At 45.1% G+C, this 23,284-nt stretch overlaps 1 protein-coding gene and 1 long non-coding RNA gene across 2 annotated transcripts in view; one reads left to right on the top strand and one right to left on the bottom strand.

Annotated features, from left to right (window-relative positions):
- Nucleotides 1-4,284: 4,284 nt before the first annotated feature.
- Nucleotides 4,285-23,284, bottom strand: part of tei (teiresias) — a 135,084-nt gene continuing 116,084 nt past the window's right edge. The window contains exons 11-12 of the mRNA XM_041775826.2: nucleotides 7,342-7,520; nucleotides 4,285-7,277 (exon numbers count right to left, since the gene is read on the bottom strand). Of these exons, the coding sequence (XP_041631760.1) occupies nucleotides 6,978-7,277; nucleotides 7,342-7,520 (479 nt within the window). The 3' untranslated portion in view covers nucleotides 4,285-6,977. The remainder of the gene's footprint in view (nucleotides 7,278-7,341; nucleotides 7,521-23,284) is intronic.
- On the top strand, nucleotides 21,846-22,472 carry LOC108080849 (uncharacterized). The gene is made up of 3 exons (XR_001770932.3): nucleotides 21,846-22,077; nucleotides 22,201-22,225; nucleotides 22,283-22,472. It is a non-coding gene; the product is annotated as an uncharacterized lncRNA (long non-coding RNA).

Below are 23,284 nucleotides of genomic sequence, written 5' to 3'. Positions count from 1 at the left end.
GTCTCGCTCGCTCCTCCGAGGCAGTGACATTTTTGCTTATTTTTTTTATGGCTTTCTACGGCGGCAGCATTGACCCTGCCAAAAAATTGCAAAGACAGCCAGCGCGGGAAAACAGCCCAACTGGTTTTTCCTGCCAATGACAGGGGCAATATGGTCAAAGCCCCGCTGGGCCCCTCTGGGCCAAGAGAAAGCCCTTAAGGCCCTGACACAGATGCATCTCTCTGGCTTCTTGCTATTCCCTGCCTCATAACGCGCTCGGTGCAATTATCGCATTTACCCTGCACACCTGCCTGGTTCGATCACCTGCGAACGCATTGTTTCCCTGCGATTTCCGACGCTTCCCCTGCCATTTTCATTAATTTTTAATGAGGCGGTATTCGCTCCGGCATCCGAGGCTGTTGCTGTGGAGCGTTTGACGTTTCCAGCTGATTGATTAATGTGGATGCGGTTTTGCACTTGCTTTTTATTCCTGTCTGATTTATTAAAATGCGACTTTTTTATTTATGCTTTGGTAATTCAGTTTATTTATTGCATATTTAATGATATCGTTTTTCTCTTTGAAGATATATTTTTATGGCCAAATTATTTGAGTTGAGGAATTGAATGAATTTAAATGGAAATAAATTTAAACGGCTTGCCGATTGACCATTGGAATTTGGTTTGATTAAAATGCAAAAGAAATTCACCTGAAAGACATGGTTGTTTTAATTTAAAATGGACATCCAGAATTTATAATTTACTTAATATAAAACATTTCAATTCTTGAAGCAACAATATAAATTCAATATTCAATTCAATAAACCAATGGCAATCTTATAAATGAAGTCATCTATTGAATATAGAATCAACCTAATTAAGTGTAGAAAAGTAGGGACTTGTATATTTTATAGCCAACTAGTAGCTCCATGAGATAAGGAACATTACAGATATAGAATATGTTTTCCACATAAAATACTTATAAATGTAAAGTGAGCTCTTTATGATGCTATCATATGGTACGTCGCTCAAAAAATATCACCAAAATATCAGCGAAATGTGGGGAAAGCGGGCGTTCTATTAAGGCTAATGCCGCCATTACCTCGCAGATATAGATCCAACGATCATTCGGGTGTGATTTATGGCTTCCATAATCGGTTAGCTTCTTTATCTGTTTGCATCTCATTAAAGACATGTTGCATGCCTCATGCACACACATTTGGACTTTCACCAAATGCTGAGCAGCAATGGAAACTGAAACTGGAACTGGAGCCGAGATCACTGCTTTTCGGTTGGCATTTCCTCCGGCCTTTTCCGCCACCAGACTCGCACCAAAACTCGGAGACAATTATGATGAAAAGCGATTGCATAAGCGAGTGGCGGTGCAAATCCAGAAAATCCCAAGCCGAGAGCTGCGGGGAAATTGCCATGACCACCAGTTCGGACCACGTCGAGTCCCGCAAATTTTTACTTGGCTAATTTTCGCCGGATCAGCATTTGGGGAAAAGTGTAACAGAAGTCGCCGGTTGGTTTCCTTCCGCCTGGAAAATAAAGTCAACTTGTCGATGGGAAAAGTCCACGCCACTATTGCCGCATTTACAAAATGTTCGAAAAGTTGGCAAAGGAAATCTTTCAGATGCCTTGACCGCAGCTGAAATTGGACGATGAAAATGAAAAAAGAAATCGCAGAAATTGCGGAAAAATCTATTAAAAGCAATTCGCTTAATTTCATTTGGCGGCCCTGCTCATATTCAGCCATTGTGCTGCCCCGAAAGGCGCATTCGGGCGGAAAAGGCGGCTAATTAAGTGCGCAGGGCAAATGAAATATGAGTGAAAAAGGTAATTACAATCAATGGGTCCAATGGCGGCCTCGGTGGGGCCTCAGACCAAAAGCCAATTTCATGCAACAATCAATCAAAAACAATTTTTAATTTTGCGTTAACAATTTTCAGGCTGATCTGCTTTTTTCTTCGCGCATTCATTCATATTTTTTGCCACGCTTTTGGCTGGTTGGCTGGCTGGCTGGCTGGCTTTCCTTTCGTCCGTTTTAACTGTGTGAAGTAAATTGGAAAATAAAGTTAAAATTAAAATGCATTAATTGAACTGTGAAATTTCAGGCGAGCGTATTGGGGGTGGGAGTGGGAAATTATGGGCGCCCATCGATGTGCAATGAAAACGATTTTAATTGTCAGCGTTTTAAGCGCGCTTAAAGTCGCGACAACTTGACAGCAGGATGATAATATGACTTGCATTACCATATCCCTGTTTTCGTGACCATTTTTAAGCCCATTCGATGTCCAAAGATATGCCGGGGCAAGGCACTTCCCCTAATGCCCAATTAGGAGATTTCTCCAGCTGAGTTATCGCCTTTACGAGTGCAAAAATACATTCCCAGCTATATGCCACTTATCGGGCCATATCTACCAACATCTGTCCTGGTCCCACCCATTTTTCGACTGCCTCTGGCCATTGCTGCACTGCCACAGACTGGATCCCGCTCTGGATTTCGGTTCCTCAACGATGGCGCCTCTCATAAGCAAATTGAAACATGTCGATGTATCGCCGGGCGGTGGCTCCAATTGGCGGCTTTCGGAGCCGGTTCCAACTCGGTTCACACTCGTATTTGACTTTGGTCCGGCCAACAATTAAAACGAAATGCGCACAGTAATGCCAATTGGCGATTGCGGATATCTGCCGCAGTGCCAGTGCCCGGATGGCAGGGGCTCGGGGCTACGTAGAGGGGACACGATGCCCATTAGTTGGGGCACCTTTCGCTGTGGCGCGTGCGTCGACATTGGCCACCGCAGTCACCTCGCTGCTGGTCACTGTCATTACTGGCGAACATTACAAGTTTATTCCACTCGATCACTGCTCGGGAATTTTGATTGATAAATTACACTGCAAAAAGTATGGCAGGCGAACAAGCATTAAAACGCTTTAATCATTGGTTACGGAGAGGGAGGGAGAAGATGCGATCTGTTATATAAAGATGTATATTATTCAAAGTGTCCTTAAGATATAGTATTTGTTGATCCCATTGTGTAGGTTGTTTAAGCTTTTTATGGATAAATTGTACATTGAACATCCATTCTGTTTGATGTAAATCTTCACTATTTATTCATTTCTCCAGGCCCATACCCATTTCTCTCGGTGAACCCTTGTGTTAATGCAACCATTAGCCTCACTGTACCGTACGCCCCCGCTCGAATTCGTCGTAATCTCGCTGGCGCCTCGGCAATTCGAAGGCATTTCACTGTCATTAGCGCCCGAAACCGGCCAGGTTATCGATGGGGCTACCTGGCTGCGCTGAAGCGCTGGTGCTGTTCGCCAAACAGGTTGCCCGACGACTCTTTAGGCCAAAAAGTGTAGCAGCCAGGTCCACACACACAGAGTTTGGCCACAGCAATCCTGCGGTGTCGATGTACTTTTGATTTCCAACTAATAAACAAGAGCCGCTCGCTCCGTCCCCTGACTTTTCGGCGTTGACAACGCAACTCTGGTATTGGGCCAATGCACCAAGCCAACCAACCAGGCACCAACCCGAAAACCGGAATCTCCTTCACGCAAATCGAGCCGAGCCTGCGGTCACCCAAAAGCCGAAATCGCCGCAGTCCGGCCTTTCCCTTTCGTTGGCCTCTGATTGATATTTATGCAACTGCAACTGCAACTGAAATTGCAACTGCCACTGCCACTGCCACTGCCTCTGCAATCTGAGAGTGCAAAAGCGATGCTGGATGCCAGCCATAGCCAGCGTGCTTCATTGGCATTCCGTTCAGGTCGGGGTTCAGCTTGCCAATTGCTCGGCAAGCTCTCACAAAAGAAGCAAATGTTTGGTCGAAGTGCGCGGAATGGAAAGTGTTCTGGGGTTAAATTAAAAAAAAAAAACTTTAAAAAATATTTATGAAAATATATACTGCCCTACCCTTGGGTTAAGTATAGCAACCTAACGAACAAGTTAATCTAACTTATGAACTGCAACCCTAAGTACTTTTTTAAACCCACCGAGCAACGCTGGTATGCTATTAACTTTGTTGTTAACTGATGGTTTTGCTGGCTAATTTTTCCGGTTAATGCAAGGCTGCTTTTTTTCCCACCCATTAGCCACTTAAGAGTATCTGCTGGTTGTTTTTCCCCGGCGCTTTTTCCCCATTGCAGCTTAATGACGGGCGTTCCTGGCTGCTGATCGATTGTCAGTGTGTGCGGGCGCCGACTCTCTTGCCATACTTCCCCGCCCAGTCCTTGGACCACGTCCACCCGCCCAGTTAAAGAGATTTTCTTTTTGTTGCATTTCTCTGCTTTTAAATTTTATTTCATGTCCATTTTCATTTCTCTGTGTTGTGTGTGTGTGTGTTTTTGTTGGTGTTGTGTCTTTGTTGGCTGCTGTCCTCCGCTCCGCCTCCCTCGCCACTCATTTTTATCTGCACTTTTATTTGCATTCTCCTGGCTTTTGTCTTTACTTTATGCTAAATTGGCTATTTTGTTTTGTTGCTTTGTCACTTAAACTTGTAAATTTGCTCGACCTCGAGGCCCCCGCACCTGGCCACTGCCCACTGGCCACTGGCCACTACTGGCCACTTGGCTTGCTGGCTTAAATGTAACAGTTTGCTTGGCCGTGGTGGCCCGACCCTTGGCAGGGACTCGGAGTTATTGCTTTGCTGGGGCAGTGAACACGGGGTCGCTTAAGAGTTAGTTTTTGATTCTGTTCTCGGCTTCTCGGCGTCAGTGGCGCTCTCCTCGACTCCTCGACTCATCGGCTGAGGTTTTGGCCAGCTCCGAGGCCTCGTTTACGGCTAAAAGTGTTTCTTGTGGTTGTTGTTGGTGGTGGTTGCTTACATTTCTCTTGGGCCTATGACTTATATATGTAAACCGTTTCTGCTTATTGTAACACGTATTGTATTTGTATTTGTATTTGTTTTCGGTATTTGTATTCATTATCGTAATGGTAAGGGGTTATTAGTGAGTCCTTCGCCCAACACTATGCACTACAGATGAACACTGTCCCCCGTATCATAATTACTCATTGGCTTAAGATTAATTTGCCACATTTGGTTTGTGTTGCACTTAGGAGCTAATATTTTCTTTAGTAATATATGTGGTTTGTTGCTGGTTGGCTTCTCTTGTTATAAATAATATCCTGTAAATATTACCAACGCAATGCAATGAATCATAAATACAGTACGCACTTGACCATTCAATTGTCCAGTAATTATTTTGTTAGTTAACATGACGACGTGTTTGTTTGCTGGCTTTGTTCGCACAAATACTCGCAAACCTAAGCTGACGATAAACGCAAGGAGGAAATCACTAAACTCAACTATACAGGGGCCGCCCACACTCGGATATTCGTCGGGATTAATTAATCTCAATTTAAACTTATCATTTTACAATGCTCCGTGATCGCTTTGCCAGAATTCTTGGAACTCCGTAACGGTTTCTCGCTGTGTGGCTTAAATTGGCGTTAGGTTCTTCTAAGTATTCTTGTTTTTACACTGATCTCTTAGCCTACCGATATATATATATTTATACGTATTGCGCATAGGATATAGTGTAAGTGTAGCTTAGATCGACTATGAAATAAATTACAAAAGCGTGGGCTTTGTACAAAAAATCCTTTAGCATGCAAACACACATCTGCTGATCAATAACTGAAATATTTTACAATAGCTGTCAATCAAGTGTTTAAGTTTAAGTGCCCTGGACTGTTATATTACATTTATAATGGCTTCATTTTCTCTGGAACTGCTACTTACGACACTTGAGTGGCGTTTCCTATGTGGATTCAAACAACATTTAACACTTTTAATAGTATATATCGATCCTCTCTGGGTTGAGCAATTCGCTACTTGAACATTTATGTACAATTATCGCTTATGTGGAGGGTCTTCAATTGGTTTTTTGGGGCTGTATAATGATATTTATTCGTGTTACAAAAATATCCGTGTAGTAAGGTGAAACGATTTGCTTTTGGTCCGTTCAAACGATTGGAAAACCATAAGAAACTATAAGGTGCGGTTTAATCTGTATAATATAACGCAACTCGTTTATATTTAGACTCTTTTGATAATTTGCTTAATTTCATTTCCCAAAATATCTTACAGTTTATTTGCTCGGGGCAAACTTTCAAATGGAAGGAATTTGTTCGTGCCTGGTAAGTATTACTTCGTCTCTTCGCCTCCGTTTACATTTACAATTTTAAACTATAGGTTCTCCCTCTTCTCTCGTGCTTTTAGTTCTAAACATTTTCAAAATATTTAACAAAATCAGTCGCTTATCTCGATTTCGATCTCGATACCGATACCGATCCCGATCTCGATCTCTCTTCGCTATCGAAAAGGAACTTAAAGTACTCGTAATAATCAACTTTTAACAATGTATTTCCAAAAGAATTGTAAACCTTTCCTCATGATTTGGCATTTACGTTAAGCGCACACACATACACATTGACATACAGCGATAGGGTTACAGTTACACTTCCTACAGTTAATGTTCCTTTTACTGCAAGAGCAACAGTTAGAGTTACTGTTCCTGTTACTGTTAGAGTTACAATCACCGTTGCAGTACTTCCAGTAACAGTCACAGTTACCGGTAAAGTTACAGTTAAATCTAAGGGTTACAGTAAAAATATTGGAATAGCTTAGGGACAAAGAGTGGTTGTCTTTCCAAGAATCTGAAAGGTGTTTGAGAGTTCAGATCGTCCCCATCGGGGGTCTTAGCCTAGGGCAATTTTGATGCTTGGCTAAATCGGTTACAGATACACATACATATAGCTATATAGAGTAGTAGTTGTGTCGCATAGTCCACGCGGTAATGTCGAGTAATTGGGTAAGTCCATACATATGCTTAGCCAAAGGGGTTAGATTACATAGAACATGTGGTGTGATGTGGTTTGGTTTGCTTCGTAGTAGTAAACGCTCCAGGCAGGCACTCCCCAAGAAATCATTCACTCCGGCTTCCATTCACACTCAACTCTCAGTCACACAGATGTCCTAACTGACTTAAACCTAATGGCGGAAGCCGAAACTAAGGGCCAGGGCCACGATCACGGCCGGAACCAGAGGCCCACTGCCGGAGGTGCTGTTGAACACGGGAAAGTGTATCTGCTCCGGCCGGTTGAGCTCCTCCTCCTCGTCGTCGTCGATGGCATTGGACAGCTGTCGATGACGCTTCGTGAAGTTCACGTTAAACACGGCCTCGGCTACGCCGCCGGGGGACGAGACGATGAAGTAGAAGGTCCTCGGAACCCTCTCGTGCATGCTGACGTACGTGAGGCGCGCCTCCTTGCAGAAGGGCGTGGGCAGATCCTGCAAAGGGAGGAGAAGCGGTTATAACTCCAGGGCGTCAGGGCCACTCTATGGGATAACTCACCTTCACCGAGTAGGCCAGCACCGTGCTGCCGTACTGATTTCCGGGCGTGAAGACCCGATCGCCGTGCAGCCAGCGGGCGGCGTGAGCTGGAGGATTCGCACAGAACTCAACGTTCAGGTGTAGCGGCGAGCCCGGATAGGCAACGGGCGTGGCATTCAGGGCCATGGCTGTGGGAGCACCTGGAAATAAGTCAGGAATTTCGTATTAATATGATTCCTTTAAGTTAAAATACATTTAAATAGGAAATTTCGATTGGGTTAAGCTCCTATAAGTCATCTTGTAAGTACAACGAGAAATTTACACAATTTTGTGGTAGCTTTCTTCGACTGCAGCAATGAGAAACGAGAAGGATTAGTCCCGCAGAATTGCTATTGGAAACTTTTGCGAATCTGATTCCCAGTGGGCGATGGCATTGCCGCAGCCTTGGCTCGTTAGCCTGCTCCCTGGGAACTTTCTGCACCGAGATTCCCTAAGCAAACTTCTGGGTAAGCCGGGCTACGTCGCACTTCGCACATGCTAAGCCAATTCCGGCGCAACTGTACTCCGGCGCCAAGTTTGCCCCGCCTCGCAGCCTCGCATCAGCTGCAATTAAAGGCAGGGCGCAAAAGTTTAGTGCCGCCGTTACCGCTGCCATCAGCATTGCCATCGCCACTAATTAAAAGCGTATCACCCGACAAATGTGCCACTTACTGCCACAGCATCCACCATCACCAGCCGCCACCCGAGCGCCCTAAAAGCCCTCAAGGCCGATCTGCACCTCTGGCAAAGCTGGGAAAGCGGTGAGCGTGGTGTGGGAAAAATCAAAATAAATAGAGGACAACATGTCGAGGGGCCAAAGGAAAAGTTGGCCCAAGAACGCTGAAACTTCATTAAAAAGTTTGCGCCAAAGCGAATTTTGTGGAACTTATGTGGGCCCAATGCCGAGCCAGAGTAGGGGATTATCTCGGTGAGATGCTAAGGCCTGACGATGTTGGCCAACACTGCGACAATCCAATTAGACACATGTGCCAACCCTTTCTGCTCTTGATCTCGTTCTCAGCCTCAGCCTCAGCCCAACCCCCGGGGAGGGCGCCTCTGCTACTGTTGCAGAGCATATTTAATTATCGAGAGAGGCTCGAAATTTTGCAATTTTCCCCATCATTGGCCTGAGATAGTACAGACCGGCGTCGGCGTCAGGGGTGATGGCCAAATAAACTTGGGCCGCAATGGCGACCCTGGCAACCGAAATACAAAATGGTCGAAAGTGTTAAGTGCAAATGAGTGTTGCAAGGGGGCAGACACAAACAAAAACAAATCGAAGAACCACTCGTTCGACACTCGCAAATTTATAACCAGAAAACCCCTGGGACCTGGGCGACTAACTGTAAAATCAATTAAAGCAAGTGCGGCAGGGTTGCGACTCCTGCCAAATTATGCGTTCAACGCCATTTTGTCGAGCCCAGGACCCCGGCCTCTCTGCCCTTCCTTGCTTGGCAAAACCCGGGGAAAAAGTGTAATTTATTTGACAGCCAAAAATGATTTTTGCATGAGATGAGCGCTTACCGCTCCCCTTTACTCGGCTCTCAAAGAGATTTAAATTCTATTTTGATTTGCAGCCAGTGAACCGTGTGCCAGAATTTTACCCCCGAGACCGGGACACGGGTTCCAGGTGGATGGCTGTCGACGGTGCCCCCAAGGTCAGTGCTTTGGTCATTGGTGCGACTTTTAATTTGATTTCCACGCCGTGAACCCGGGGGCGCCAAATAGAAATGGGTTTTCAATTGCCCGCAGTCGGAGAAGGCCAAGGGAGTGGGAAATCGGCCTCAGAGGTATTGGAAACGCTAGAGTATTCCTTCTCCAAATACTTGGATGCGGCCGGCCAATCCTTGATAAAGCTTGCGAGAAAACAACAACATCATTGGGAAAGAAAAATAGCTGGGACGACTCAATTTGTGGACCGAAAAGCAAGGCAAGAGCAAACAATAACAAGACAGAAACAGGGACTGAAAAGTTGTGTTCCCCCAAGTAATTGCAGCTCGCGAATGAATACGAAAATTCAATTATTTTCGGTCATTATTTTTTCTTTCTTACTTTTTTTCGAGGGCACTTTCCAACACTGTCTGGTGGTCCCTGTCCCCCCCCCCCCACAGTTTCGCCTGCACGCAAACGCATTTTATGCATTCGCGTAACAACAGCGAAGGGAGATGGCAGGAAAAAGGAGGACATCAGCTTTCGGGGACGTGCAATCAATGGGATGAAGTCAGTTTCGAGTTCCTGGACTCGTCCCCCATCCTACCGAAGTGTTGCAAAACGTTTTCCTTGTTGGTGTTGCTGTTGCTTCTCTGTGGATACTGCCTCACCTCTTTGCAAAGTTTCCGCACAAAAGGCAACTACGAAAAATTAAGTTAACTTTTTCGGGCAACGGGAATTGAGTAATTTTCAGCCGTAAAACTTTATTATTTCGGACGCAGGACTTTGTCTGCCCCGCACCACTCCCCAGTCCCCCTCCGTTCTTGTTGCAGCAATTGTAGAACATGCAAAGTTGCTGTTATTGTTTAAATATTTATTTTCAGCTGTTGCAGCTGTAAATGCTGGCAGGAAAAGTTGTCTAGTGCCCGAAAGTGGGCAAAAACATGCAAATTTCATTGGGCAGCGCGGAAAGAGGAACCGCCAAAGCAACTCTTCAGGCAATGGGCCAAAGCAACATGTAATTACATTAAGCCAGTCGAATTTCGCAACATTTCTGAATGGTTTCAAGCGGCTTTAGTCGCTGGTCTAGTTTAGAAAAGGAGTGCTTTGCGAGGAGGAATAAAATAATGTACAAGCTACTACTGCCTGAAATAAAGATCACGGTTTATATGGGTTAGTCAGTACATAGAAACTGATAAAGCAAGGCTTTGTTAGCTTCAGATGAAGGACTAATAATACCCATTTAAAACACACACCGAGTTAGTCATAATTTGTAACCGAATTTCACTATAATATTCCCCTCGAATAACATTTTAATGAACCCATGAAAGCGCCAAAATGCCAATGAAATGCCAGAGTTCTTTAGATTAGTGCCTGCCATTACAGGTGAGCGGCGGTTGAAACATGCCCAGGGGCCCAAGACTCCGGCTGAGATTCCGATTCCGGCGAAGAGTCCAGTTAAATGTTATTAAGTATGCAGGGCTCCGGCGGAAGGGCGAGGGCGGAAAACGCTAAGATAACAGGCAATCCGACAGGCAGCAAGTGAAAATAACAATCAAAATATTCAATTATGCAATGGTAGCCCGAGGAGCAGCACGGCCTGGACCGGGATACGGCCACGTCGGAGGGGTGCGAGGGCCCCTGGCTTGCTTGCTCCATGTTGTGCCCCTGAATAATTAATAAACGTTGTGTGCACTTAATGCAAAAAGCTGCAAATAAAATTACCAACCGCCGGGACAAAAAGCTGCCGGCTCGTTGTGTGCTGAAATCATTGCCGGCTCGGCTTGGCTCGGTTCGGTTGGAAAAACAAAGCGAACTGGACCGGAGCGAGGCTCAAATTGAAATTACGTGCCCGGGCTGAGCAATCAAAGAGGGATTAGCGGCTGTTTTTGCTTTTAGTTTGCCATTTGTCACCTGCCAATTCAGGGTCCGGGTCCCGTTCGACCTGGCCAGTGCCCACCTTTGAGCGCTTTTAATTGAATTTATTGTCGCCGAGGTGGTTGCTGAATTATTGATTGCCGCGATGACAAGCTAACCCGGCCGAGGATGCCGCTCTGAAGCAGGTCCGAGAGCCTTTCAGCTTTTCAGCATTTATCTTAAGTTTGGCAACTTTTGGGGCCGGCCAGCCTAAGCTGCTCAAAAATTAATGAGGGGGCGTTGCCGGTGGCGTTGGTATTTAGCCGAAAGGTTGCGAAACTTTGCCAAGTCATCTGCTGTGTTTGTGTGGTTGGCCGTGGGTTTTGTCAGTCGGAGCACGCGTTTTCCTGCGGCTCAGAGAATTTTCAATGGGTTTTACCGGGGAATGCACTCGAAATAAAAATGTGAAGAAACGTGTTAATTGGGAAGTGAGAAGCCTTTGCTTCTGTTTGTTATTTATTAGTAAGATTATGTTAGGCATCTATGATGAACAAGTGAAAGCCACGATCACGATCTTGGTTTTAAAGCATACGGTTCTCCAGCTGGACAAGTCGCTGGCTTACGTCCAGGGCCAGGTTGGGATAACAGCCCGCCATGTAGGTGAGAGCCTTGGCCCTGCCCCGCAGATGCCGCAGGACGCCTTCTCTGTTGGCGTACTCAGTTTGGTCGTCGTCGGCGGCCTTTAGGTCCACGTATTCGGCGTACACAATCTCCATGGCGGCCAGCAGGACACTGGGCAGCACCTTCATGATCTCCGTACCCATGATCTTTAGATGGGACATACATTTGTCCGCCTCCAAGCTGTTGGAGGGTATTAGCCGATTGGAATTCAGAACAGCCGATGCAAGACGCATTTTGCCCGCGTGATAGTAATCAAAGAACTGCATCAGCTGCGATAGCATCTTGTAGGTGAGCATCACATGGGCCTTCACGGTCGGATTGCGGTCCGTAAGCACAGAGTCCAAGTGCCTGATGACTTTGCCCAGTCGCTCCCGCAGGCCACCGGGCCGCGTTATCTGGTGTATCACCTGGGAGAGCAGGGAACTCACCAGGCACATCGCCCGCTCCACCTGCCCGGCTATAAGGTAGAGTTTGACGGCCGCCTCGTAATTGGTGCGGCTGGACAGCTCATCGCCCGCCATGGCGGCCAGCGAGTACTTGTCACAGTCCATAGAGCTGAACTGATCCAGGACGCCGGAACTGAACTGGTGGGAGTTGACCCTATCCTCAACCCCAAAGAGTAACTCCAGGGTCTGGTCGTCGCACTTCTCCACAATCAGGTCGCAGAAGCAGACGACCATGGCATTGTGGCCTTCCTTGGTCTTGAAGTGTCGCAGCTGGTAGTAGTAGTGCAGGGCCTGGGCGGTGTCTGACTGCTCGAAGCACTTGGTGTACATGATGATCAGGCGCACCATATTGAGGCGCTTCATCGGCGGTGGGTCGGTCGACTCGCAGCTCAGCAGCGGCTCATGGGTGCAGCTGGGCGTCCCCAGCAGACCCTTCTCGTTCAGGGCGATGGCCATGTGGACGGCGTGTGATCGGTTGGACACGGTGCGGGCCAGGACCTCGATGGCGGTCTCAAATTGGCCGGTGAGGACCAGGATTTCGAAGTACCGCGGCTCCGTGGGGCTGTCGATGAAATAGTTCTCACCGTATTTTTCCAAGATGAGCGACTGGAGGCCGGCGTAGGTCAGCTGCTCAGTACAGTAGTCCCCCCTGTCCTGCCCCTGCAGAATTGACAGTTTCAGCCACAGGAAGTCGTCGGACTTGGACATCAACTCCGGGTGCAACTCGTGCGGATCGCAGGCCAATACGATGGCATAGACGGCCTTCTTGTAGGGATCACTACAGTGGCGCAGCCTGTCCTTGTACTCGAGCTCCAGCTGCCGTTTGATCGTCTTGGAAGAGGATTCCGAGTCCTGCTGCAGCTGCTGAGCCATCAGTTCGAGGAGATCAGGGCAAGTTCCAGATTCTTTGAGGAACTGTACAGCCGCATCGGGGTCTCCACAACGCAGACTGTAGTAGACCAGGGGCCATAGCGGCCTGCCATTCACCACGTCCTGCATCCCCGCAAGGGAATGGTGGAGCTGAAAGCTGACACTCACATAGGAACGGACCAGGTTGTAAACGTTGGGAATGCCGCCGCGCTTAGCAATGGCCAGGTTCTTCTCGGTGAACTCAATCATGCGGTTCTTGTAGCGGCGCTCCAGAAGAGTGCGCGCCGGCTTGATGAACTGCATAGTGGTTTGGCGACTCTGTATGGGATCACTATTGGGCGACAGGGACACCCCCTTGGTCATGTACCTCAGCACACTCCACATCTCGCGGACGACCGGATCATCGAAGGCCAGGCTAGCGAAGCGCACCATCAAGCTAGGCCGCTGGTTGAGAGACTGAACGTCGGAGCAAATCTCCTTCGCGTAGAGATGCTCGAGGCCGTTCAAGCGCGAGATTGGAGCGGGCGTGTCGGGCAGCTGTGTCGGCACCCGGTGGCATTGGGCTTCGGGAAAGTCCTGCTGGTTAGGACCCACCATCGAGTTGAGCAGCGCTTCCTTCTCCATGCCCCAGTCTGCGTAGACGCAGTGCCACTTTCGATGCTCCACGGTTGAGTATACATCGGCCTTGGTCTCCTCGATGACATTCAGGATGGCGGTTTCTCGTTCGTCCTTGAGGGATTCCCTGATATCGGTATCCACTAAGGGATGGACTGGCTCAAAGGACTTGGGCACACTCAGCTCGTCTAGTTTCTTGATTAACTTGGGCAGGTCCACGCCCTTGGAGCCGAGCAGTTGGTGGGCAGCCAAATTATTGGAGCCGGATTCTGTGACACGCGAGTGCAACTCCTCGGTGGCCTGAAGCAACTGCTTCAAGGTGCGGTCCACGTGCGGCAGATCCGTGGCCCCGGTCTCCCCAGCCAAGCGTTCTGCCTGTATTACAAGATCCTCCAGGTTCATGTCGGATAGGATAGGCAGTAAAAATTCATTTTGAGGAAAACTAAAAGACGAAAGCACGTGACAGACGGTGGTAGTGTGGCCAGCTTGCGGAAATGAAGAGAGCTTTCCAGAACCAAATTGAAAGAAAATATCGTTTTCCCACACTGGTATTTCCAGTGAAGTGTGACCAGAGCTCTTTTAATCAAGTCCTATCAGCACCATAGCATATTCTTGCAATTTTGTTTAGCAAAACATAGTTTTTAAGTGCTGCGAACCAATAAAGACATTTTCTGTAAGCATTTAGGTAAGCTATTTATGATTATTATTATTATGATATATTTTGGAACTAATGGGCACACTTTGAAAGGCCAGCCGAAGAATTTAAACTGGCGAACTAATGAAATATTTTTTGACTTATAGTGGTTTTTTCTCAACGTGTAGGCATAAGCGGACTTGCCAGTTTGAGGACACTGATGCTTTACTTTTCCTAATTGAAATCCCTTCAAGTATGTCGACTTCAAAGTCAATTGCTTGGGGACAAATGCACTGCTCCACAAAATCTGAAAGAGGAGAACTGGACCAAACAAACTTTGACGCTGTGCGGTGACCTTTAAGTGGCGAAAGGGACAGAGATTGATATATGTATACGCTGGAGGTGGAGTGCAGCTCCGACTATATCAGCAGGGTTATCTTAATAAGAACACGCCAGCTTACCAGCTCTGGCTTCCATCTATTTTGAGGACATCTATGCAGTATGTGTGCTCGCTCGTCTGAGTGTGTAAATATCTCTAACCCAAATCTTGAAAATTTACAAAGCGCGCTTCCATAGCTGCTTCTATTGCTCCGCCCGCCCCCTTCGCCTCTTTTTCGGCGTTGTCAACACAAATTAAGCTAGCATGTAGGGCTGAATGCACAGTCACAGGTCTCCGGCCCCGTCTCTGCCACTCCTCCGCCGTAGTTTACGTATTTAAATATGCTCTTTCACTTTCAATATCAAATGAGTGGCTGGTTGGCAACTTTTGGCTGGCAGCAAGATTGCAACTTGCAGATACGTAGATACTTCGGCAAAGTTCGCCGTGTGTCGGTGCTTCGGTGTGTCTGTGTGCGGATAGGACTAAAGTTTGGATGAACAGCTCTCCGTATGAAACAGCAACCCAATTTGGAGACCCTGTCGCCTCCGCCCCTACAGTCGTTGCAAATTGCACAAGTTGCCAAAAATCGCTTCACATGTGCCACTTAAAGTTTTCGGTTTTGGCTCGGCCCCGTCCTGTCCTGGAGCCTGCAGCCTGCAGCCTGCAGAATGCCAAACTTGCAAGTTGGCAGGACTCCCCTATGCCAGCTCTGTTTTCGGCTCGGGCTACTACCTGCCACTTGTAAATTTAATAAAATTTTGCATTTTTTGTTTATTTGCGCCCTGCCGTGAAAGTGAGATGTTGGAAAACTTTTAAGTGATGTTGGTAAACACACAAAATTACGGTTAAACAAGAAGAAAGTGAAGTTGGGAGGAAGGGAGGGTGCCAAAGTTTGATGGAATCGAACGTTCATTTTGTGTGTTGCCAAAGCGGTGGAGCTCGTCAAACGACGGCAACACTGGCTGGCTTCTTGACTCTTCGCATCGATTTTAAGAGTAGCTCTGGTGAGTTAATTAAGCAACTGATTAACCAACTAATAGGGAAGTAAGGAGCACAAAAACTGGCATGTTACTCACAGGGATATCATACAAAGAGTTCTTTAAAATGATTTAGTAACTTCACTAAAGACTATTCTTTTACATTCTAGTTCCCCCGCCGAGAACTTTAAAATGGTTTCCTTAAATTCCTGCTGGTAAATAGAAAAGTGTTTGATGAAATCGAATGTCCATATCGTGTTGCCCATCAATTGTAACCACAACAGGGCTAGCGCCGGGATAAGGGGTTAATGGACCCAGTCCCATACAAACATCCCTCGGAACCTGACGGCACCTGGCGCCAGGACCAGGACTCGGGCAGGACCCCTCCGTAGGCGCCTGATAAAATTCAGTGTCCGACGGCGAACGGTGCCAATGTTTGCGGTTATGGAAATGCCAGCCCCAATCCCCCTTTTTTTGGGTCACCCATGTGGGCAGGCCTATGCTTTATGGTCTGACATTTGACATTTTTATTAGCATTGTGGCGACGGCGTTTAATTACTTTGCACGCTGCGAACAATGTCCGGCCTGGCCGTTTATATATGCACTTCCTGTCCGTCGAAATGCAATTAAAATATGCATTTGAGTTATGCCAGGCCTTTGGAAACGTAAAGTACGAAAAAATAAGGGATTCTCGAACATGCGTGGACAGCTCATTACCATTTAAAACGTAATTTCCCCGGCTGTAACGAGGCATTAAAACCCAACTAGCTCCGTCCGCTTGTCTGCTTAACCCATTAAGATCATTGCCTTGTCCCGGGAAATTAAAATAGCCAGCTTGTTCCCCGCTCTCACTCCGGCCAATGTGTGCCGTAATCCACTTGAGGCCAGCATGCAGCGGGGTTGACATCCTTGTCGCCATCAGGAGAGACTCTTGGCCTCTCGGCCTCTCCAGCCTCTCAACAGCCGCTTATTAGTTCGGCGCAAAACCAGCAAATGTGGCTGCCGCTGGGCACAATTGGTGGCCGGGTCGCGAAGGGGTTGGATTGCCACTTGGCCAGCGCCCCTCCTGCTGGCACCACTCGATGTCTTGTGGCGCGGAATTTGCATGCTCGAGCACGGAAATCAGCTGCATTTTGCTAATATTTGTACGGGGTTCTAGGGTAGTGACAGGGTATACTCAGTTTGTGTAGATTTCTGTATAAAATTTTAAGAAAAATTGTTTTCCCATTTTTAAAATTACTATTCGAACGCAAAGTTTCAGATTAATATTAATGTATGTGGGATTGGTTTCCTTTTTAAATGAGAAGTCCCACTAGTTTTAAGTTTTATTATAGTATTTAATGATATTTTATAGTAGATAGTTTAGTTAAGTATAAAGTGATCGTTTACATGTATTTTAGAATAGTTTGAAATAGGTTTTAGTTGATTTTAACTTCGTTTTGTGACCGTCGTAAGCTCGCACGTCTTTTCGTCGTTGTCTCTCGTTCCGAACTCCTCGCTTTTCACCCTACGTCTCTCCTTCTCCTGTGGTGTGGTGGGTTAGGTGGAACGGAGATGCCAGACCCATTCCCACAACTCGGCCATCCTTCTAGACATTCGTCCCGAATGCATTGCTGTCGTCGTCCTTGGAGCTCAGACAAGCCCATGGCTTCATATACTCGGCACAGGTAGTAGTATATCTCGGCCCATCAGCAGATACAGTATCTTTAGAAACGTCATACGTATCTTTCGGCTTCACCTTGGTAACGCGGTACGGACCCAGATACTTTGGCTTTAACTTAAGTCCGCCACCAAGTTGAGTACGCTTTATGGCAACCAGATCGCCAACTTTGTATTTCTCTGCAGGTCTGCGTCTCAGGTTGTACGAGTGCTTATTCTCGTCTTGCATGACAAGAATCTGTTGCTTGGCTGTCTTCCGTATCTCGTCTCTTTGATCCTGAAACATTTGGATCAACTCCTGATGAACGATATCTTTTATATGTACGTCGGTTTTAGTTCGCATCTTTACGCCTACTAGTAGCTCAAATGGAGTTGTGCGTGTACTTCTACAGTACGTTGAGTTAATAGTTTGCTGAACACTGCTTACAAACTTGTACCACTTGCTAGGATCTTCAATCGATAGCTTCGACAATACTGATACAATTGTAGCATTCAGACGTTCGACCTGTCCGTTTGCTCTTGGAAGTCCAGTCGTTACAGCATGAAGTTCGATGTTCTCGTTGGTACAATACTGCTTAAACTCGTCGGATGTAAATGCGGTACCACGGTCAGAGATGATTTGCGCAGGATTACCAAAAATTGCGCTTTGAGCCTCCAGTCTAGCGATGACGTCCTTTGTAGATGTTGATTTCGTTGGATACAGCCAGCAGAATTTAGTGAATCCATCAATGACTGCTAGAATATGCTTATACGCTTTATGAGTTGATTCGAGCGGTCCTAAGAAGTCAATGTGAAACGTTTGAAGTGGCTCCGCTTCCTTCGGCAAAGGATGCAACTCTCCTTCCTTTTTTCCAAGCTTGCGGTTAGAAACGATGCATGGAATGCAGCATCTGATCTGTCGTTGTATTTTCTCTTCCAGTTTTGGGATAAAAAACTCTTTGGCGATGATTTCTTTCGTTTTCTTTACAGAAAAATGTCCTTTTTCATGTGCTTGCCGAATAATTTCGCGTTGAAAGGCTGGTGGCACAACTATCAGCTCATCGTCGTCCACTAGCTTGTACAGGAGACCAGAATTCATAAAGAAATTATTGTGACTCGGCTTCTCATTCAGGATGTCAATAATAGCTTTCAGCTCTTCGTCCTGCGACTGAATGTATTTCAATTGGCTGTGCAAGGTTTCGTCGGAGATCATCATTACAGGGTATCTGCTTAAAGCGTCAGCATGGCGTATACGCGTTCCAGATCTGTGCTCAACATCAAAGTTAAACTCTTGCAGTTCGAGAATCCAACGAGCGACTCTAGTACACACTTCTCTCTTCTCCATCGTCTTGGTAAAAGCATTGCAATCGCTAACCAACTTAAAGCGCATACCTAGGAGATAAACTCTGAATTTTCGAAGAGCTTCAACCACTGCTAAGATCTCTAGCTCGTAACTGGAAAACTTTCGTTCGGCTTCTGTCGTTTTCTTACTCATGTAATAAACTGGATGAATAAGACTATCGTTTGGAGATTTTTGAAGTAGAACTGCTCCGAAACCATCAATCGACGCATCTGTATGCAGCTCCGTTTCGTGTTGTGGATGAAAAATCTTAAGCACCGGCTTCTGCGTGATCAAGTTTTTGAGTGTATCAATAGCAGCTATCTCTCTTTCAGTAATTACGAATTTGGAGTCTTGCTTCAAAAGATCAGTCAGGGGTTTCGCGATGATTGAAAAGTCAAGAATGAACTTCCGAAAATATCCAACTAAGCCCAGGAAGCTCTGCAATTGCTTCTGGTTTATCGGAACAGGGAACTTCGTCACGGCTTTGGTCTTTTCGTCAGATATAGTAATCTTTTGGTCTTCGATCACGTGCCCTAAAAACTCGATTTTCTTCTTCAGAAAGCAGCATTTCTTGAGATTGATCACCAACCCAAATTCTTCGCATCGTCTAATTACTGTTTTCAGATTCGATACGGCTTGTTCTTCGTTTGCAGCAGGAACTATAATATCGTCGACATATGGGATTGCTATACCAGAACGAGTCAAGTCTCGAAAGATAGCGTTAACGTGCCTTTGAAATACGCCTGGGGAATTCGTGAGGCCAAATGGGACTTTTAAGAACTGGTACTGGCCATTGTGGGTTACAAAGGATGTAAACTTGCGACTATCCTCCTCAACGTTTACGTGGAAAAATCCGTTTTTCAGATCTAGCGTGCTGAATATTTTTGCATCTTGCAGACGGTCTAATTGGTCTTCAATCAAGGGCAGGGGAAATAGATCTCGTACAATTACCTTGTTAATCCTCCTGTAATCGATACATAGCCTTGTTGAATTATCGCGTTTTTTCACAAGAACGACCGGACTGCTGTACTCAGACTCAGACTGTTCAATAATACCGTCTTTAAGCCACTGCTCGACTTGATCATCAATGATGCATCTCTCGGAAAATGCGAATCTACGCGGACGCGAGTGCACAGGAGTGTCGTCCTTTAAAACGATACGCATCACAACGTTGGTTGACTTCGTGTTCATCGGCTTATAGCTTTTAATTAAATCAGTTACTTCACGCTTGGCTTGGAAACTTGCACTTTCGTCAATATTAATGCTCATATTTTCTTCATTTTCCACGTTGATTTTCATTAGCGCACCTATTTCCACATCAGAGTCATGATTTTCTGGATTTTTGATTTTTATTCCGTCGCGATTTATTTGAATTTCCGCATTGTTACAAAATTCTGCCCCTAACACAACTTCAACGTCCAAAAAATCAGATGAAACCACCAGAAAATTTTCTTGAAACACCTGGCCGTCAACTTCGAACTCTTCTTTGAATGAACCAAACGGTTTTACTCTGTTTTGATTTCCGAAACCGACAAGAACAATGTTTACAGCACACAGCTTTGGCTTCTTCAAACTAATGTACGTTGTTTCACTTATAATGTTGTATTTGCTGCCAGTGTCAATCAGGGCTGTATACTGCGTTTGCTTCATTGTAATCTCCTTGCACATCGATAATTTTTCTTCGGAAACTTTACGCGTATTGCTCGAATTTGCTACCGGTTCGATTTTGCCAACAGGACAGTCTTTCGAAATATGTCCATAATTGTTGCAATTAAAACACTTTCGACCGTTGCTACGATTAGAACACTGAGCGGCTGTATGTCCAAAAGCACCACAATTAAAGCAATTCACTTTTTTCGGCACGGTTACATCTTTATGACCACCACTGTCTTTCGCACCTGAATATTTCAGCTTTTCTTCCTGATATTTCGATTTTCCAGATTTTTCGCGAATTTTCTCGTAACACTTCAGCTTGTCTTTAAACTCCTTCATGTCCTTCGCATTGTACAATATTGATTTATTGACACTTAAATCGTTTATGCCATCGATCACGTACTGCATAAGCGCACTACTGTCTACACTGCCACGGGAAGCTATCTCTTTCATTTTGAGGAGATATTCTTGCACGCTCTCACTGTTCTTAATTTTTCGCTCGCACAGCATTTTATGTACTTGAGCACCGTTTACTTCCGTTTTAAACTCGTTGATCAGGGCATTTTTCAACATTTGCCAGCTTCTTATGCCACGCTCACTCATTATAAACATTTTAGCTAGCCCTTTCAAAGACCGTTTTGCGAAAATAAATTTCTGAAGATCATCCCAGTACATGATCGAAGCCATATCCTCAAAATCATGCACCCACACCTCCACTGCCAACGTGTCGTCACCGTTGAATGGTCTAATCGAGTCCTCAACATCCCGGAAGTTAACCGAAAATCGCGGCGTACCCGTGCCAAAACTTTGCACTGAGCTGACGTCATTATTATCGGACGCGACTGTAGAGGCCTTGACATTGGCATTGACATTGGTATTCTGCTTCTTCCTTCCTTGTTGTTGTGTGTTGCTTCTAAAAGAGCGAAAATCCTCCTCTTCGCTGCTCGCACTCATTGCTTTGCTATCAGCTCTCTCTCTCTGTCCTGCTCTAGTTCTCATACAGTTCTGTATACCACTCTCTTCGTTTTCGTCTTCTTCCTCATCTTCGTCATCTTCTTCGTCCTCTTCACCGATATCTTTCAGCAAATTTCCAGACCGCAAATTCCGAAAAATATGAATCATGAGGTCATCCTTGTCATGTTGGAGTCCCAATATATTGCAAATTACAGCAAGATCGTTGTTGGTCAAGTTCTCAGCTACGTACGAAACTTTTTGAGCAAACAGATCATCCTCTTCCGTAAAATCGAATCCATCGAAATTACGCAATCGTTTACGATTATGCCGATCGCCGTTGTTTTCATACACAAACATGTGCAGAAGGTCTACATTCTTTTTCTTCTCCGTTTTCAATGCCTGCAGCACCACATCAAAATCCGCTAGTTGAGTCATTTTGTGTGTATTGTGAAATACGTTCCTTTGAACACGTCGTTGCACGTCGTTGCTTCGCTACCGTTTTCGTCGTTCTTTTCTGCCCGTCGTTTACATACACTTATGCGTCGTTTTAAATGTATGCGTGCAGATCAGCGTTGTGTGTGTAGCGTCGTCTTCGTTTTGACCCTGCAGTACCACAATTCATCAATAGGCCTTTTCATCAACAATTCATCAACGCGCCGACTGCGACGTCGACAGAATCGACGCTCTGCCGACTGCTACTTGAACCCGAACTCCCTTCGGAGACCCGAACTCCCTTCGAGTCCGATTTGTCGGTGCATGCAAAAAAAAAAAACAAAAACAATTTGCATGGGCTTCGTTTTTTGAAGTCCGAAACAAAGTAGAAGACGCAATTAAAATAGATTCTCGAAGGTTCGACTCCATATTTTCGGAGCAGCGGTTTTCGGTTTCGTCTTGCTTCTTCTTATTCCCTTTGCATTACAAGTTGAAGTGTTCTCCACTGCAGAAGTGTCGTGTGTTAAAAATGTTAAGAAATCAAATAATTCAATAATTACGTTCCGGGCCATATTGGAATATAAAAAAAGGTGAGTAAAAAGATTGTTCTTAATGAAATAGAAGCCTATAAATGTACATATGTATATTATTTTATTTATTATATGTATATAATATATTATATTTATATATGTATGTATGTATTTTCTTTTCAGACTGCAGTAATGGCCAATATATTGGGTAATTTTATTTAATGAAATTATATTTTCCCTGGATTAATTATAATTTTTTCTGTAGATGCAATTTCCCAAGTGACTAAAACTGAGCCTCCAGAGAAGATACTGCGCAATAAATTTGGTCTTCATGAATAGAAAGCGGAACACCAAGGATCAAAAAGACCTTAAGGCCTTTTAATATATGGATGTTTAATCTTAATTTTTAATATTTGTGTTTTAGTTTTGGTATAGAATTAGTAAGAATAAATCATATTAATAAAAATTTAAGAGTTTTATTTTTATATATGAAAAAAAAAATCATCAACAATTCATCGATGAATTGATGATGAATTGTTGATTAAAGGCTGATGAAATGTTGATGAATTGTTGATGATTCATCAACAATTCATCGATGAATCATCAACAATTCATCAACATTTCATCAGTCTTTCATCAGTAATTCATCAACAATTCATCGATGAAATGATGATTAATTGTTGATGAATTGTTGTTGATGAATGCCTATGACATGCCCATGTTAAATTCATCAGTAATTTGCATGGCCATTCATCGATGAATCATCAACAACACCCCTTCGGCTATTGATGAAACGTTGATGAATTGTTGATGAATGGTACTGCAGGGGAATTTCACAATTCCTCCTCTCGCTCTTACATACACGTATGCGTCGTAGTGTGTGTGTAGCGTCGTCGTCGTTTTTAATTTCACAATTTGAAATTTACACACTTTTTCATCAATTTTTCGTCGTTTTAAATCAGTTTTTCATCGTTTCTTTAATTTCACTTTATCACGTAGGTTGAGCCCCCATATTTGTGGGATTGGTTTCCTTTTTAAATGAGAAGTCCCACTAGTTTTAAGTTTTATTATAGTATTTAATGATATTTTATAGTAGATAGTTTAGTTAAGTATAAAGTGATCGTTTACATGTATTTTAGAATAGTTTGAAATAGGTTTTAGTTGATTTTAACTTCGTTTTGTGACCGTCGTAAGCTCGCACGTCTTTTCGTCGTTGTCTCTCGTTCCGAACTCCTCGCTTTTCACCCTACGTCTCTCCTTCTCCTGT

The sequence above is a fragment of the Drosophila kikkawai genome, chromosome 2L (genome assembly GCF_030179895.1).
Source record: "Drosophila kikkawai strain 14028-0561.14 chromosome 2L, DkikHiC1v2, whole genome shotgun sequence".
Lineage (NCBI taxonomy): Eukaryota > Metazoa > Arthropoda > Insecta > Diptera > Drosophilidae > Drosophila > Drosophila kikkawai.
Note: the sequence above shows the minus strand (reverse complement) of the source record. Positions and strands in the feature narration are given on the sequence as shown.